Source organism: Phoenix dactylifera, chromosome 8, assembly GCF_009389715.1.
Source record: "Phoenix dactylifera cultivar Barhee BC4 chromosome 8, palm_55x_up_171113_PBpolish2nd_filt_p, whole genome shotgun sequence".
Classification (NCBI taxonomy): Eukaryota; Viridiplantae; Streptophyta; class Magnoliopsida; order Arecales; family Arecaceae; genus Phoenix; species Phoenix dactylifera.
The window spans coordinates 4,310,829-4,330,479 of NC_052399.1; the positions used below are offsets into that span (position 1 = coordinate 4,310,829).

Sequence of the window (19,651 nt, forward strand, 5' to 3'; positions counted from 1 at the left end):
CGTCCCGAGTCGCCGTCGTGCTAGACTCGGCCAAGCAGGTGCGGCGCAACGGGCCGGCCCGAAGGGGCAAGGGTGCTGGGGCGGGCTGAAGGAAGCAGGGCTGCCCCTGGCCTAGCGCATGCTGGTTGTGGGCCAGAAGCCCATTCAGGAGGAAGCTGGCCTGCAGGACATGGGTCTGCCAACCCGAGGGTTGTCCCTCCCATGCGAGGCGAGGGCATTCCGTGCTATGGCGGCGACCGGCAACGGTTCGGGAGCTGGAGTCTCTCGCCGACGGTGATGGCGTGCGGACTTCGGGCATCCAACACAAGCGTAGTGGGGGCGCCGCTTGTCGACACCAACGATCTATGGATTCGCCATCTTGTCAGTGGGAGGCGGGTTGTGGGAGGAGTGGGGTGCAACCATCTTCTTCGCAGAAAGAGGATAGCCCCAACAGAGCCAAGGCAGTTGAGGGGCGGCTGAACCCGAGCAAGGCAGGGGCATGCGAGGATGAGCATGCCCTCGATCGGAAGCTGGAGGCTGGGACTCTGAGTGCTGGGAAGATGCTCCGAGGGGCTTTTGGGGGAGACTTGGAATGTAGCGGGCCCTCAAATGGGATGACACACGAGGAAGTCGCCCAGAAGCTGAAACGAGCCTTGGTAGCCCGAGCGGGAGGAGGCTGGGTCGAGTGCTGAGGCAGGGGGGAGTTGGGCCCGGAGGAAGTACCCTAGAGCCCTATTTTCCAAATGTAAAATGAAGATCCTCTCATAGAATTGTCAAGGAGCCAGAAAACCATCTTTTAATCTAGCTTTACGTAGACTGGTGCATCTGCATGACCCTGAGATTTATATTTTGTTTGAGACTGACTTGTCTGGAGCTAGCTTGCAATGGGTGATACGGTCCATTCCAAGGTCCTAGGGGAGCTACGCGGTGGGGTCATAGGGCTTGTTGGGGGGAATCATTGTTGTATGGCGGCTGGGGGGTTTCAACCTAGATATATTCCATTGATGCTGTCGACAGGTAGTCATAGTGATTTTAGAAGAGAGTGGACCCCCTTGGATTCTACTGGCCGCCTATGCAAGCACAAACTATAGGAAGAAGAGACTAGTATGGGGTGAGGCCACCGGTCTCATTCAGCAGGGATACTCGGTGATGATGGCAGGGACTTCAATTACATTAATGGCTCGGAGGCGAAGCAGGGGGGCGGGGAGGCTTTCACCAACTAGATCGAGATCAGGGAGTTTCATAACTTTAATTTATCCAATGGGCTTATTGACCTTGGGTTCACTAGACCGCAGTTCACCTGGTGCAACAACAAGCTGGGGCGGGCACGTGTTTGGAAAAGGATCGATAGAGCTTTTGCAATGACTGGGTGGATCCAGAGGTTTTCGGACTTTCGAGGTGCATCACCTACCCTGGATCGCTTCAAACCACTGTCCTGTTTTGGTGAGTACCTAACACGCCTTTTGGATTCATAGTCCTTTTTGTTTTGAGAAGGTGTGGCTCTCTTACCCGTGATTATGGGATGTGGTGCAGGAGGCTTGATGGATGCCAGTACGGGAGACTGTGATGTACTGAGTGACCCGAAAGTTGGAGTTGACTAGGCGCAAGCTGATCAGGTGGAATCGGAAAGAGGTAGGGAACATTTTCAGGAGGGGAGAGAAAACTGAAGCTTTCATCGCTAGAATTCAAGCTCCAATAGTATGTGGGGATGGCCTTTCAAAGGAGGATCAGGAAGAGCTTGGGAGTCTACTGGCCAAGCATCACTCTTTTCTCAAGCAGTAGGAGATCTTTTGGAGGCAGAAGTCTCAGATTCAATGGATTAGGAAGGGTGACCGAAATTCAAGGTTCTTCCATCAGTTGACCTTATCCGGAGGTAGAGGAACCGAGTCTACAAGATCATGAATAGCGGTGGACAGGTGACAGATGACCCTGACACCATCAGAGGGATCTTGAAGCAGTTCTTCCGAGCTAGGTGGACCAATCCAATGGGGGCTGCTGAGGTGGTATGTGGGTCGAACCTAGTGATGAGGTTCTCTGAGGAGGAGAATGTCGCTTTGGTCAGCCCAGTATTAGATACAGAGATTCGAGAAGATCTTTGGTCTTTGGGCGAGGACAAGGTTCCAAGTTCGGATAGCTTTCTCCTAGTATTCTTTAGGAAATATTAGTACATCATCAGATAGGAGGTGATGGCAACCGTCCAGCGCAGACTATGAGAGTTGCAACCAGAACAACGACGATGGACCTTCTTGTATTAAGAAACGCCATGCTATTGTGTTCTCTCCAGATTTCCTAAGTGATAACGATCGCCAGTTGATCCCAGGCTCTTCTAATCTTTGGGGGTATTTTTTTGGATCTTCAGAGTGTCCACAACGACGAGAATGAAACCGTCCGTCCTTAGACCTTCGTACAGAATGAAGAGAATAAATTGGAAGCAAGTCAGTTTGAGGATCAAAAATATAAGTTCCTGTGATATTTTGCTGTCTACACAAATGTTTACTGAAAAAATGTTGAATCCTCATGAAATTTATGCAGACAAGCATCATAAAAGCCATAAATCTCGGTATGTAGATAATAAGAACAAAAAATTTAGAAAATATCATGACCCAAACACTTTAAGAGTGTGTTTCGTTAGCAAGCAGAATCAGAATTTAAATAAAAATTGGCATGATTTCGAATAGAAATGAGTGGCAATATTTTCTAATATGTTTGGTGTGTGGCTGAAATCAGAATTACAATTAAAATAAATTTTGAATTAAATAGAGAGATATATCTGGAAAATTAATTAAATAGGAGATATTTTTGACTCAAATGTAATTATCGTATAGATAGGGTATAAGCGTAAATTTCTTCTTGAAAAAAAAGGCTGTTCGACTGCCGGAGATGGCCAATGAAACATTATTGTAACGTGGAATTTATGGACTCCAATACAATATTTACGTCGTATAGGGTGTTAAATAAAAAATACAGCGGTCCCGACTCCAAGCGGAGTTATTTATTTAGGACCGAGCTTCTGCCTGACCCGCCCTGGCTCGCAGAGAGAGACTAGGAGTTGCCGCCGGCGGAGAGAAGTGGTGAAGGACTTCTCCTGCCGTCCTCCTGTTTCTTTGATCATTAGAGAGCTAGGGTTAGGGTTTACCCGCTCTGCGAAGATGCTGAGGCGATTGGCCCTCCGTTCCGCCACCGTCGCGGCTCCGGCGATCCGTTCAGCGGACAAGATTCTCGTTCCTGGACGCGGCGAGGGACCTTTCCCTGCCAATCCTCGATCTCAGACGTTCCTGCGGAGTTTCATTGATCTCCACCAGGTTATTTATTGCTCCTGTTTCCGTGGCTTTTGCAAGATCCGTTCCGTTACGCTTCGACTTATCTTTGGAATTCTTTCTCCGCAGATGGGCAACAAGGAATCCATCGAGAAGGAGCGAGCTCGACTGTGAGTCCCCCTTCTTTTGGTCATTCCACGCCCCTCCTTGCGTTTCTTTCTTTTCAAGATGCTATACAGAATCCTTTATTTCTTGTTTATGCTGTATATTTTTGGGTCTTTGGTTCATATGACCGTAGAATCTTGATCAGAACCATACCATAGCTTAAATTCGCTGTTTCTTTCTCGTAAGTTTGACAGGCTCATGTTTAGATGTATCTTTTCCATTTTTTCCCCACAACTGCCAGAAGATCTCACCTTTACTACGTGTATCCCATGCTCTTGCTTTCTTTTATATATATATATATATATATATATATATCTCCTAAATTTCTAACTCCTAGGTTCTGTACAAGTACCTGTCCTTATGTTACTCTCTTTTTGATGCTAAGAATATTCTTTCTTTCTTGTTTGTGTTGAAAATTTTTGGATATTAATTTCACATAGCAATGACATCTTGATCAGAAATATACCCGTTTGATTTCTGTATGTGCTTGTCATTTATTATTGCAATGTTAGGGGTTAATACACCCATTCGCAGATGCATGTTTTCCAGTCTCACTTAACAATAACCTGAACATCTTTCTTTGCCTGCTATCCAGTGTTCTTTGCTTTCTTTTATGTGAAGGTTCAAAATATTCATTTTTAGATTTTTTTTTTCACTCTTACCCCACAGCTACCTCAAGATCTCATATTTACTAAGTTTATTCCATGTTCTTGCACCCTATTTACCGTCAAGGTTTTCCTTCCAATGCCGGCGGCCTTATTATACATTTCCTTCCCTTCATTGTTATGCAGTGAGGACAGTATTTGAGAAGCACATCTCCACTTCACTCATCAATTCAGATATTTGTAGAGATTTTGTTCCTTAATATCTCCAGTCCCATCGTATATTGAAATCATGATGAAGGGCATCAACTCCTCTTTGTCTTTCTAGATCATCGACTAAGATTGATGCCTTATTTCCAATATTTTTGTCAGGCCCATGCTATTGCCGCATATCTTCTCTTGTTTCAATATATATGCAGGAAAAAAGATTACTCTCACTTTCTCTGTATGTGTATTTGTCTGTGTGTGAAATCCTCGTCAAGTTTCTAGGTACATCTGAGGCCATATGTTAAATGACCACATAGAGTCAAAGTGAAAGAATTATAATTAATCTGGATTTTAGTTTTCAACTGATGAAGCAGTACATGTGGATGTGAATAGGAGAGTGTCAATGTAGCTTTTCTTTCAGCTAGGTTTTGAGTGTCACTTTTAGTTTTCGATTTCTTTGACAGGATAGAATTAAAGTGGAGGAACTCTAATAAGATGAATGTCAGCTTTCAACTGATAAAAGGGCATTTTGGATTCTAATAGGAGGGTGTCAATGTAGCTTTGCTTTCTGCTAGTGTGTCAGTGTTAGTTAATAGTTTCCAGTTTCTTGCTATGAGCTTAAAATTTCATTAGGGATGGGAATTGCGAAATCACGAGGTGCAAGTTTTTTCATTCCTTCTGTCTTTTCAATGGGTAATATCATCTGTTTGTGCTCAAAATAGTTTTTTCTGAATAATCCTTCTCATCATTGCCCCTGTGATGCTTAATTGTAGAAGCTCTAGGTTCATTTTTCATCATGCAATATGCTATGTCTTTTCTTGTATTCTTAATAATTGTTACGCTGTATCTATTGCAATTTCAGAGGGAAGTATTGTTAGAAGTAAATCTATGTTCAAATTATCGGTTTATATTAACAGTAATTATTCATATGCTTTAGTGCAGTTCAGATGAATTAAGTAGAGGATACTTTGCTGACATCTCAGAGATCCGTAAAAATGGTGGTAAGGTATGCTGAATTCAAAACATTGGGTCATGATTGATCACTAGCACTTCAATTCTGAGATGAATTTAATATTTATAGAGCTAACCTCCCATGTCAGAAAATCATAGTCTTTACCTTCAAGCTGTTATTTAACTTGACATGCATATATAATAAAAGTGTCTAGTGTCTGTGTGCCTTATGCACTTCAAAGCTTTTTACTAGTTATATAATCTTTGTTTCCAATGATTATGTCATGAATAAAGAGGTAGAGCTTATTGTAGAAGAACGAGTATTCTGCAGAAAGTCAGTAAATAGTTTAGTTTGCTGTTTCTTTGGTTCATAATTGGAATTTAATAAGATTTTGTGTTCATGATAACAGAGGAAGTAATTCTAAGAGATATAGGCACCTCATATAATTGGAAGGCTAATTATTGAGATAATCTTTGCTTCTCCAAGACATTTTATGATTTTATTTGCTTTAACATGATATTGACCTGTAGATTAAACCATGTCTGTCATGGCAATACTCATGTGTTTCTGTCATTCAAGAAGTTGCGGCATTGGTTTCATAAGGTTCATGTTGCCTGGTGAAACCATATTGAATGAAATCTCATTCTTTTGCAGGCTTTCTGATATAGATGACCTAAGGGAAGATACTTAGGAACGTGTTGATCTCTAGAAGTTAGAATTACAATTTGTGGTCAGAGTGGTTGCCCTGGACTCTTGCTAAGTGCTGCTAGGAGATGCAAAAGTCTTGTTGGACTCGGTTCCTGCTTGTCTCAGACACAGCTTGGATGACCCCTTCTAGGATTTTGGCTTGATCTGACCATTTACTTAAACGGTCCTAGCTGCTGAGTTGTAATATAAGTTGGTATCGGGTTTGGGTTCTTTTCTTATTAGCTAATTCCATATTTTAAACTGTTTAGTCTTGATTCAGTTGTGAAACTGGGTCTAGACTCTAGAATTGTTTCTTGGACTTGACTCATTACTCTGTTTATTTCTCTAGATTAATATGATTAGAAATTTATTCGGGCAAAGGAAATGAGAGTTCTCTATCAGAAAACAAGCAAAATGAAACAATTTGGAGGCCATGAAAGTCAGAACACTGAAATGCCCATGTCAATCACATAAAATGCAGGATGTTTTGCCCACCAACGAAAAAGAAGGTTAGACATAGATCTGTCAATAGGCTTTAAGCAATGTTACAGAAATTCCCAGACAAGGTAATTGTTGAGAAAATGCTCTGCATGACATGAGGCATCACTAATAACAACCATTTGCCCTGGATTTAAGAGGCAAGATTGCACGGGTGCTTAGGTAGTTTCCAAATTAAAGAAGCCTAAACCAGCTGAAGTCCAATCATCTAGCTTGTCATCCATTAGAAAAAACCAATAACATAATTATTGCACCTTGGAAGGTTCGTTGAAGGACCATCACCTGAAAGATAGGATGTTTGAATGCTCACTTGATCAGATTTTCCACCGTTCCAGATTTTTCCAAAATGCTGACATCTTCCATGCGTTCAGATTGTTGTTTCAGGTCAGGTCCATATTGGATCAAGTTGGAAGCAAGATTTAACCTAGCCATATGTAGCAAAATAGACAAGCATTTTCATTCTATGCATTTTTATGCTATATATATTATGCAAAACAGGCTACCTTTGGCTTTCACATCATGAGACATGCCATTGAAGTTACATGTACAAATCTTTTGTTCTTTTCCATCACAAAAAGAGGATAGGAGTCATTTTGCAACAGATAGATTTATAGTTGTATTACCATAAGGATTACCTTTACATTCTATATATACTTGTTATATTGTTATATTTTTATTTTACTTCTAAGCATAAGGGCAATGCCTATAATGACGTTGTTGGATTTGTATTGTAATTCTCATAAACAGTCACCATGTGTATTGATGTTTCCAGTAGTAGTCTGTGTTCACAAGAATTGAGTATTTTAACTTCATATGAATTCCCTATGTAGGCTTACTTTACTTTTGCTGAATGCGTGTTAATTCCTGGGTTCTTTTGAGTATCCTAGGATTTTGCAGAACTTCTAATTTTGAGTATTTTAGATCCTTTGTTGAATGCATGATGATGATGACCATCATTAAAAGCACTATTAGCCAAGCTTAGTTTATATATGTATTATAATTTTATCTTTCAATGGCCATCCTTTCCAAGGTCTGGAGAACTATTATGATGTACTTTTAATTGTTTTGGACATCCATATGCAATTCCCAGACAGAAATTATAATAGCACTATTTGCTAAATTTATTAATTATTGTGATCATATGATATGCTATTATGCAGATCGCAATTGCGAATAAAACTATCATTCCATCACTAGCAGCAGTTAAGTTCCCTGATTTGGAAGTGAACTTTGCGGATGGTAGAAGTTTAAAATTACCAATTAGTTCTGAACAAAGTGGAACTGATACCAGTGAATTGCCTATTCCTTGTGCATCATTGTTGTGTCTTTCCTTTCGAGCAAGCTCGCAGGTATGAGGAATGATGCTTTCTATGCTTCATGTTTCTTGTCTGAAATGTTATCTTTTGAATGTTTAGTATACTGTTATTCTGAAGGGAAGTACTTACAATAGGATGACCTAGGAAATCCTTCAGCATTTGAGTTACATATGGGTCAATCTGTTAAGAGCATTCCATTGGTCTATTGTGATGTCATAAGTGGAAACTTGTAAGATTCTTACCTTTCTAATACAACGGTAATTGACCTCAACCCTGCACTTTGAAAGGCAGATACACAAGGGCTTGGTGGTGGATATTCAACATGTATTAAGACAAGTCGCATTTATGTCTGGTTTAAATTTTAAGTTGTCTTATTTGACGTTTGCCTTGCCTGATGCTCTGAGGCTAACTTAGGAAGTTGTTGTGACCTGTGAGCCTCATGATTGGTGCCATAATAGTGAGGGGCTCGAGCATCATATGGAGAGGTTCATGCACGGAACACACCTTACTCAATTTTATCATTTTTGATTGAGCATTTAAGGCAACATCTGTCTTTCCATCTATATTTTTCTCTTTAACACAAGGTCAAGTTCAAGTGTGGAAGGAGGAGCTTCGCGCTGCTAAACTCTATGTTGGCCTAGAATCTAGATAGCTTGTACTTGTCAACTGTAAACCCATATGTAAAATGAACAGTCTAGTGTTTTGGTAGATGAGCATAGGCATTTTTCCAGTTTCCTTCTTGGTTTAGTATGTATCAATGATTTTTCAGAAATTGACGCTTAGATTAATTTTATAATTTCCTCTTTTATCATTGCAATGATGTCAGGCTTGAACTAGCCATGCTAGGGACTCAACTATTGAGCTCCTTGGACTATACAAACAAAAACAACCCCTTTCCTTTCAGTGCCTGGGATGGACCTTATCAGGTGGTTAATTACCTTTCATCATTATGTACATTCAAATGAAGAAGATTTTAGTTGTATGGCCTACCATCTGGTGTTTAGAGATTCCATCAGTCTAGAAAAGTTTAGCATTCACTGCAAGGTATACCAGACACAAAAATGTAAATAACAAAATGTATCCACATTGTTCACGTAAAACTTATGTCCTCTCTGCAGCCTGCACTAACAGGCATTATAACTATGAGCACTTGTTGCATAAAAATCAAGCTGATGTCATTTGTACATAACCATGTCAAGGGAACTAAAAACTGCAAACAGAGGACAGTTTTAACAAATTTTGGAAACTTCCCAAGAGATGCCTTGATTATGAATTCATAACCATGAAGAAAATGAAATTGGCAGTTGGTATGCAACAACAATTTTAAGGAACATACTTCAAACCAAATTGCAGAAAAGATGGCGGATAATTCCATGGCATTTTGATGCAAAATGATATAAAATTCTCTTGGATCTCTGCAATTGGTTTCATACTATGGATTCTTGGAATATGGACTTGTGCCACAGGGCTGAGAAAAATTTGATATGCTTCTTTTTGGTTCCTTGAAAGCATTAGTTGTTTTAGATTTTCAGTTGGATGCTGGAGGAGTGATACATATAACACGACAAGGTCTCTGATTTTAGCAAGAAGCCCTTTGAGTTTGATAACATATGGGGGCCATTTGGTATGGGGTGATCACCCCAAGATCAAAAGTCATGTGGGTGGAGGTGATGAGATCACTGCATTTGGTTGTATCATGATGATCCTATACGACAATGGTCCTAAAACACCCCCATTCCTCAAATCACCTTTCAACTTGGTGATAGAAAATCTGTCTTTGAGGATGGGTATCCAAGATCCCACCAGGACAATGATCTTGGCTGAAATTTGGGGACTAAAATTTTTCTCAGTCCAGCGAAAAATATTGGTGTATCAATATATCATTAATATATTTTATCAATATTATATATATTATATTGATATTATGCATATAGTATTTATTTAATCATATTATTGTCATATCATTGTTCACTTATATTTTAAAATTATAATAGAAATATATTGTTGTACTTTATATTTATATTATGACATTATTTAATATATTACTTCTATTTTTCTAATTTTTCTAATCAAAATAAATATTAGAATTGAAATAATAATATATTACAAGTATAAATCAAAGCATTAATTCTATAATAATAATTTATATATTTTAATGGATTAATAAATATATTTTTATGGAACATATTAGGGATAATTTTGCTATTATATGGTCACTGATCTTGGATTCTCATATAATACTAAATAGGTTACTCGTGGTACCTGAGGATCTTTAATCAATGGAACATAGTATTCCAAACGCGGTGATCTTAGATCATTAGAGATTATATTGCCCAAGGATAAGGATCACCAATGATTTAAGATCACTTTAGTGATCCTACTTGGGTCACCAAACGCTACCATAAAATGACCAAATTGATGTTTGTTGCATGATTAGCTTTAGCGCTACTCAGCTTGGTGAGATGCGCCAAACGGTAGGTGATAGTAGTACATCTTACATGATTATAAAGACCTAATCACTATGATCTATTATCTACCCAAAAAAAAGGACCTACTCATTACTACCTATTGCAACAAAGATAGTGTGGTTTAAGGTTTCATCCATGTATTCCTTTTTTAGCAATTGTCATGGTAAATGGTGAAAAGCCTATTAAGTCCTATTCATAACATGATGTAGTTGATGTTACTGACTGGATGCTATCCTTGTGAATTGCATAAGTGATCAAGATGATTCAGTTGGATGTGAAAGTAACTTAATGGCATCTCTGTTTTCGCTGAACAGGCAATGGCTGAATCATGGAGTATTCCTTTTCTGGATGCTTTTAGTGCTCTGGGAAGAATCCAAATATATGAGGTGATTACAGAAATTATTATTCCTCTTTGGATGCATTCTGATTTCATGCTTCGGTTGTATCTTTCACATTATTTTATCTTATTGAAGATATATATGAGACATGGTTCCTTAGCTCCACAGATCCCAGTTGGATCAACATAATGACATGTTATTTTTTATTCTTTAGTATTACTATCACTTCAAAAAACAAATACACACAGGAAACAGAAGAAAAGAACAGAATGGATTAAGTTTTTTTTTATATGTAATGATTACAAAGGAATTCCGTTATTGGTTGTAGAGATTTAATTGTACTCTTTAATAGAGTATGAATAGATATAAGTATAACAAGATTCATGATTTTGAAACCTACTTCCTTTTAATCTCATGACTGTAGATCTGCTTCCTTACTTGGAAAATGAAATTTCTTGCCATGCCTACATACCTATCTATAAGAAGATTTTCATTATATAATTTATTGAGTTATAAGAAATTTTGGATTTTATGTACTTGAATGCTGAGGTTGACTTAGATACATATTTGCAAAAAAATTTAGTTCCATTGGAGTTGTTTTTTGTGTGGGTTCAAATATGGGACTTAGGTGGCATATTATTTACTTTCTTTTGATTGGTCTTCCATAGATATACCAGTTTACTGTGCTGCCTATCATGACTTTGTATAGTTGTGAGAAAAATAATCATACCTGCAGATATCACAACCATGCAGATTACCTTAGTTTTCCTCTTTTATAGTGCATGCATTGTAGGTCTGTATGTGCATGCATAGAATCATTAGCCTCAACTTGTATAAAATTGGAATTTTATCATAATTGATGTTACTTTGTATGGTGGTTTCTAACTTGATCAAGCCCTGGTTTGCACGGCCTTCCATGGCGTCAAGCTCAGGGCTTTGTTTGTTGCCATGACTAGCTATACGAATCTTATTTCCAATTCCTTTCTTTTTTCCATTGCCCTGTCCAATTCCCATGCGGTTGGTTTTCCCCATCACACTAGGTCAAGCAACTGGAAGTAATTCTCATGGAAAAGCCGTATGTTTCCTATTATAATCTTCTGGGTTCATTCTTGTCTTCAGCTTTTCTTTTTGCACCAAGACTTCTCCTAGTTAAGGTCCTTTACCTCTCTCTAGCCTTTCAAGGATGAAATGTTTTTGAGAAAAAGATGTGAGGACCGGTCCAATTGGACTGGCCTGGACCGAGCCAACCCAGCCTGAGGAGGGGACGAGTACGGAACTGCTGCCCAAAGGGGTGGGCGAGCACGAAACTGCCAACTGAAACCCCAGGCCCTCTCCCCGTTATCTTCCATCTTCTTCCTGATCCCCTCCGGTGTTTCTGATCAACTCTCACTCCGGTCCTTCAGTCCCTACCTACTGCCTTACTGATGTTCTTCACTGATCTGCATTAGTATATACCAGTTGGTACAACACCCAAAAATCCTCTGATGTACACAACTATACTGCTACACTTGAAGCACATAACAACTTCCAATCTTCATAATTCTGCTTTTCTCTAAGGCATTCTTGCAGTGCAGAACTGCAAGGAAGTTGTTACCTCATATACAGGAATTCTATCTCTCCCATTGTTCATTGCGTGAAAGACCAAAGATCTATTTAAACATGCCCATTAGTGTATCATAACACAAGAACCATCTGGCTGGTCATGTTTTTTTTTTTTTTGGTTAATGCAGTATGTTAGGCACAAATCTTTTGCCTGATTGGACATTACAAATGGTCAAGTGGAAGTCTAAATCATTAAAATTGAAATCATGACCTGTTGACCTGCTGACAAGATGTGCATGAAATCTATGTAGTTCATAACAAACTTTATGTTTGGCTGCTGCAACTTTAGTAAGGTCTTTGCCTTGCATGGAAACAAATTGTAATCAGTGACATGATTGTCTTTTGACTTGATATGTATGATGGTCTTGCCTAAGCTGGTGCTATTCATATTAATTTGCATCAGATTAGCTAATTCATTGCAGCACTGTCATGATTTGGTGATCTATTTTATGTTAGACCAATAAGTGTGCAGTGATGCAGTGGACATTTGATTCCTTGCACTTGTGTCATACAGTTGACACCTTTCTCATCAGCTCTTGTGCAGGGGAGAGGTTCCAGGTTCAACCCCAGTGGGTGCCTATCTCACTGTCATTCTCTAGGGGGAAAAAATACAACAGTTCATCTTCTAGAAGCTGGCTGTTATACCTAGTTTTGTTATTTGTGACATTATACATGTTGATTGTTAAGTTAAATTGCTTGTTTTCCTTGGCTGATATAGTATGGATTCATCGGGGTATTGGGCGTCCATTATTTATAGCTATGAATTGATATCTTAGCTTTACCTTTCTAAGTAGATGACGCCTTGTTTTCTTATTGCTATGCTCATATATTTAAATAAGAGAGGTCACTGGTTTGTTGGAGATGCATATTGTCTGAAATACCATTGTCCAAATTCAATTGTTAGTTCAACTAGTGCGATCTCGATTAAGAATTTTATATTCTGGTGATACTAGATGCACGTCTTTATGCAATATTTTATCATACATATATGGAAAATTCTTTGATACACTTTTGAATAGTATATTAGCACATAGTACTATATATTTATTTGAATTTTTCTCTACATGTGTATTTAGTTATAAGCTTGATGATCTATTATTTTTCCAGGTATCATTTATAGACTCTTGGTTATTGTCATTGGCTCCAGTTCGGAATTTATTCCTCAAATTGATGAGGAATTCCAACGATCCCCAGAGACAAATTGTTTACACATTTGGTGACCACTACCATTTCAGGAAGAAGCTTCATATATTGAATCTTCTCACTGGGTGATATTTCTGTCTTTACCAAATTCATCATTTCACTACAGAGGGCAAGCTAGTTCTTGAGTATGATGCTATTTTTGTTTCCTTGCAGGTATATTTTTTTGCTTGATAGGTTAGGCAGAATTAGATGGCAAGGTTTTGGCTCTGCAACACAGGAAGAACTGTCATCGCTTATGTCATGCGCATCCCTTTTGTTAGATGAGAAATGAGGTGATTGTCTTAACTTTGCATCTTAGTTCTCAAACATCACACGTTTGCCCCCCATTTGTTGGTAAAATTTGTATTCTATGCTGCATGATGAATAGCAAATGTAAATCTTTCTCCCAATGAGTATACTCTTACCATTGCGACTTTAGAGGATGCAACATAGACTTGGGCGGAGTCCTAGTTAGGCTGGACTATATCCTAACCTCGAGGCCGAAGATTGCTGGTTTTACCCCAGCCCTGCCTGCCTTTGGACATAAGTTTTCCAGCCCAAGCCTGACTTCCTGTTAACTCCTCAGGCTTGAGAGCAGTCCCATTTGACTCGACCAGGTTAAGCCCAGTCTCTGTTCATGGTGATGGTAGTATTTCAAAAGGAGAAAATAGTGCGGAAGGGATGGAGAGAAAGAGCTCCCAAGGAGTGGCAGTGGGTAGGACACTGGTGGTAGTGGTGGTGTTGAAAGGGCAGGCCAGCAGTGCTGCAGCTGGAAGAATGGGAGTGGCAGCTTGTGATGGTGGAAGGGTGGGCTAGAAGCAGTGGTGTCCAAGAGTGGGATGGTGGAGTTGGAGGTGGTATTTAGGGTCAGTGTCTGTGGTGTTGGAGGAGTGGGGTGGCAGTAGTGGTTTTGAGGGCTGACTACACTTAGGGAAGGAGGGAAGGAGAGATTTGGGCAATAGCTATGTGGTGGTGGTGCTCCAGTAGGTGGCATAGAATGGGAGGGGAAGGTTAGCAAGACAGGGATGCAAGGAAGGACAAGCAACCATCTCTTTGAGTCAGCAGATTGTGTTAAGGATTAGGGATGCAGGTAAGAGAAGTTATATTTGTATGTATAATGTATAAGAATAAATAATAATATCTTTTCTAATAATATGTTTCCAATGTTGCGCCAGCCAAGGTTTAATGAGCCCATTCCCAGCCTAGATCCTTGTCAGGCCATAAAGTCTGAGCCTGGGCCATCTTGTTGGACATAAAGTACCTGCACAGGCCTGCTCAAACTGAACTGAGGGTTGGGCTTTCTTTGCTCAGATCTAGTTTAATGCTTTCGGTTCTTATGTTGATGATTCTACTCCAAAACAAATTTCGGCTTGACACTGATGGCATGAAAATGTTGGAGTAATTTTTTGTTTAATTTTTCTAGGATAAATATTTTGCTGATCATGAAAGTATGCATTTCATAGCAGGCATCTAGTTGGGAATGGGCAAAAGTTTAATATTTTCCCCATAAATCCCTCTGGCTCAATCCAATTTGGATCTAGTATTGAACTCTGAGGCATTAAAGTTCAATTTATGATTCATCTTGGGAACATTAAAAGGTATTGAATGCCTCAAAAAAAATATAACCAATGCTAAATCAACAATAAGATCCTCAGACAACTCTCTCAAAATGCAGGGTTAGCCCACCAGAGACTTCTGCTTATTGGGGGTTAACAACCAGGGCCACATGGCTTTCATCCGTAACCGCAATCTGTTAGGTGTTAACCTTGTGTCACAAGTGTAGAATTATTCATTGTTATATCATAGTATTCTGTACCTTTAGGCCTTCTCTTTACTTCCTTTTCCATTCCATCACATTGTTGAACAGCACTTTCCCTATTACCCATAAATAAAGAGGATGGCAAATAGCTGGCTACAAATCTTGAAGGAATTGCTATGATGTTGCAGGATACAAAATTATGTAGTGTCGTCAAGGAAGGTGACTAAGTAACCATGAAGTGGATATGTGGTAGCTAGGTCATATAGTCCAATTTCCTTTTTTCGGGTCGTGGTGATTATGATGCACAGGGAGTGATTACAATTATACGGCACTCCTATTTTGTGGTTATTGAAGTCCTGAGGGATGAGAATCCTATCTTTAGATAGGTTTTTGATAGGAAAAATGAAAAGCCAATGTGTTGGCAAAAAGTACTGGTGTATCTTTCTTGTTAAAAGACTATCACCAATGGGCCAATTATTTTTGCCTCTTGTGCAGCATGCTCTGTTAGCATGGCCTTTCTTGTATTAATTGAATGGATAATTATCAGGATCACACTACATAATCTGTATTAAACAAACCATCCATTTTATAAGGAAGCCTGACAGTAGGCAAATTAGTGGAATTAACAGGCACTTGATCATAATCTTCTAGGCACTTGATTTAAATTATTATGCATGTCCTATTTTTTCAGTTTTAGTGATGGCATCTAGAGTTGCTGATGAACTTCGGATACCTGATGTGTATATGTTTTTGGGGCTGTGTTTGAGAATATGCATCAAAAATTAGATGGTATCTGGTTGCCTTGTTGGGGGACTGAATTGCCCCTCATTACAATTTGGAGAAATTACCTGCAACTGATCATAACCTTTCTGCATGTGCAATTGTTGGTTATGAAACATCCCATATATATCTAATGTGTGCTGCATATCATCTGAATATTGATGGTCGCAAGGAGTTTTTCTTCTCTTGAGAGATTTTCATATAAAATGAATAAAAATATTCTTTTAGGAGGTTGGTAAAGTTCTGGTAGTTTTCTTGGTAAATTTCATTACTGAATATTATGTATTTGCCTCTCAAATACTTTTTTCCCTCTTTTTTTTACGTTTCTAAATTTGGACTTTATTTCTATCTTTTGTAATTTATTTTTTCAATAGTACAATGCAGCTTATGTGGGCACTATGATCTTGAATTTAATTTTCTCCTCGCCATCAAGTGTGTGTAACAGTTATGAGCATGCTGGTGACAGGAGGATCCTCTGCATCAATTGGAAAATTTTGAAGAGAATAAAATATTTCAGACATGATTGTTTTGGACCCATTGGATTGGAACTGCCCATGATGTGATAACGTCCCAAAGTATCCTATAATATCATGAAGCAGGGATACTAGATGCAGTTTTTCTCACTGCATGTCAACTATTAGTTTCTTCCAGTTGGACATTCAATGAAATATATTTATTGATACTAACTTAATTAAAATACTTGTATGGCTATCCTGTTTTTGAGGGTGTCAGGCGGGGTCCAGGCCTATGTGGAGCTTCTGCAGATTATGCGAGGGGAGTCTGCATTCTGGGTTATGATTGCAGGAAACAAAGTTTGCATCCAACTAAAAGTTTTTCGTATTGGATTCCTGTGTCTGTGATCCAAATTGATGTGCATGACAACGAACTTTCATTGCACTCCATTTCGTGGTCCTTTTTGATGACACGGATATGTGTATGGATAGGACCAGCAAATAAGTTTCAGATGGCCACTGGGAAATAAATTTTGGCAACTTTTGGGGAGCTTTTATGCAGTAGAGGCTGCTGATATGCTATGTCTAATAGTTGGGGCGCCAATTCGCAACGTTAACCAGTTAATTATTATATGTTGCTGTAGAGGCTGCTGATAATTAGCTTTGGTAATTAGCTGTAAAAAGTTGGGTGCCAAGTCACAACATTAACCAGTTATTTGATTATTATATGCTGCTGCGAGTTTCATATACGAGATTAAACGTGTGTTGTGCAGTGTTAAGTCATTTCATGAACATTATAAGATATTGTACTAGATGTCCAAGGTAGTTGGAGATTTAAACCCATAACTAATAAATGCAAGGGGTGACGCCAAGTCCTACCGTCACTTGATTTATTTTTGATGGCCCAGGACTTTTTACTGTGCTTAAATGCATGTTGTTCTTAATACGGCGAATGTTGCACGGGTGCTCATTCTGGATTCACCTTCTCTGTTGCATTGCACCCAGAACAGAACCCGAAAGCGTTTCGGTTTGGGACTGACTCTTAATACGGCGAATGTTGCACGGGTACTCATTGTGGATTCACTTTCTCTGTTGCATAACTTGCATTTGCACCCAGAGCAGAACACCAAAGCGTTTCGGTTTGGGACTGACTCTGATGCATAAGGATTTTCTGAATTATGTGACAGTTGTTCGAGTAACTGATTTTTAAAAACTGTTTTAAGCCTTCCATAACTTATCTAGTATCAGGTAATTTATCAAAAATGGTATGAATATCTATTGGCTTGGAGGAGCAACCTCTTTCATTAGCAGCATGTAACAACTTTTATTATGCCATCTAGTTGTAGTATTGGTTTTTTGGTATCTCTCTAAGAGGAAGATGCGTATTGAGTGGTCAAAGGATTGCATTTCATTCCTGTATCAATGAATGTGAAGATTAAACGAAGGAATGGAGACGGGGCATTTGGTTGGTGGGAAGAGATGAGGGGGCCCGGGTAGGCAGGGTGGCCTGCCTCCAGGAATGGGGTCCTCGGTTTTCCATTACGTTTTGCTTTTCTGCTTCCGCGCGTTACAGCCAAAAGTTGGTTGGCAAGATCTCTCTAAGGGAAGAGAAGCTGGGAAGGGACCAGAGGAGGCAGGACATAAAAAAGAGGATCCAACCAGTATCTACATCCAACCAAAAATATTATATATTTTGGAAACAGAAATCATTTCCTTGTTTGCCGTTTGAACGTGTAACAGGAAGGATTTTACTTATATTATTTTATGGGCCCTTCGAACCTTTTATAACTACCATGATGCCTTCTGATACCTTTTCTCCCCCAATATATTATTCCCCATAAACAATATAAGGCTAGTGCTAAGAATTATGGACTTGGTCGGCAAGTCAGAGGTGCATAATGCAACCGAAAGAAATAAAAAAAGGGGGATGGCCGGTGGGATGAACTAAATTAGATTTAAAAAGCTCACAAATTCTCAGAAGAAGTTGACCGAATTGGATCCTACATCAATATGCGAAGGGAAATGAAATGTCAAGGTCCTGCAAATAATTTTGTATGCAAAGTAAGATTGGTTTCGTAAAAGCCTAACAGTCTAGGTGAGCTAGAAAGCATTACAAAGTAGGCACTAATCAGACTGGCCTATTCCAGAAGTAATGTTCTGAAAGCTCTCCCTGGATTCTATTTCTAAAAGGACCAGATATGCACAATCTTTCTTAGCCCCTTCCTTGGCGGAGCAAGCCGCTATGGCAAATGGTCTTTAAAATGAGTTCCAAAAAGTGACGTGCTTTCATCCCGGCATAGTTAATTTTAAAGAATAGCAGAGTTCATCATTATGAGCTGATGTAGCCTTTAGCTTCAGTAACGTAAACCCATCTCTCTCGACTGTACAGAGAACTTCATCCTGCCACATGGCACAAGAGGACTGAGTAGGACTTGTGGACTTCGATTCAACGCACAGGATGGTTACATGCCAGTGCACGTTTCATATGCACTAATGGTTATATACCAGTGCACAGTTCCTTGAAAATAAGCATGTATTGTATTCCTCCTCGGAGATAGTTTTATAGCATCCAAGTTTTTGAGGATTGAGTGATCCAATATTTCCATGATTCATCTAATTGGAGAGAAGAAAGATTTTCTTTAAGCTGCTCAACTCGAATCTCTTAAAAGATAACCAGAAGAAGAAGGAAGGAATCAAGAAAGTAAGGCTTTAAGTCTCTTTTTCTTTCATTGATCTTTCCATCTCTTAAAATGAGGTATATAGTACCTATTGATAATACTAGTGAGGTCCCGCTTTTATAATTTGGGTTGGATTTCTCTTCTAATTTGAATAGGACTAGATATCCTAAAATAAATATAATTAATAAAAATATTTTGGAAAAAAACTAAAATTTTTGAGAAGGTAGATCTCGATTTCTTCATCAACTATACCTTTTGTCGCTCCATTGGATTCTTCTCGAATAGAGAGCTACGCATGCTCAAAGTTTATCCGAAAAGGTAAACTTACGGTTTGACCCGTTCGTTTCGGAGCCTAAACGATGGAATTTCGGTCCGATTCAAGGGATTGACCCAAAGTTGTAGATCTCGAAAAGATACTTAAGTTCAAAAAAAAGATCATCTCAATCAAAGTATTCTACACCGAATCTGGTGATCCTTCTAAATACTCGTAGTGGCCAAAGTATTCCACATCAAGTTTGGTGATCCTCCTGAATACTCGTGGTGATCAAAGTGGTCCACATCGAGTTCGGTAATCCTTCTATATCGGCGATTGAACTCTGTCTCTTCCACCGTTTGGTTGTCCTGATAAGTAGTCGTATACAGTATAAATCTATGGACAATCTATCCTCACTCTCCAATTGGAGCTGCAAACCAGTAGCAGATTGAATTCTCCCCTCTACATTGGTAGCA

General features: G+C 39.1%; 1 protein-coding gene across 7 annotated transcripts; it reads left to right on the top strand.

Moving 5' to 3' along the window:
- Positions 1-2,985: 2,985 nt before the first annotated feature.
- On the top strand, positions 2,986-17,137 carry LOC103708780. Of its 7 annotated transcripts, none has more exons than XM_039128720.1 (8): positions 2,986-3,281; positions 3,366-3,406; positions 5,153-5,216; positions 7,508-7,696; positions 10,446-10,517; positions 13,179-13,339; positions 13,428-13,546; positions 16,525-17,137. In XM_039128720.1, exons 1-7 carry the CDS (start codon positions 3,129-3,131, stop codon positions 13,543-13,545), a joined length of 798 nt encoding a protein of 265 aa, XP_038984648.1. In that variant the 5' UTR covers positions 2,986-3,128; the 3' UTR covers position 13,546; positions 16,525-17,137. The 7 variants fall into 7 exon arrangements, with proteins under 7 accessions (XP_038984648.1, XP_008792078.2, XP_008792080.2 ...); XM_008793856.3 differs by having other exon boundaries at positions 16,167-16,993; XM_008793858.3 differs by having other exon boundaries at positions 16,177-16,993.
- Positions 17,138-19,651: the final 2,514 nt, after the last annotated feature.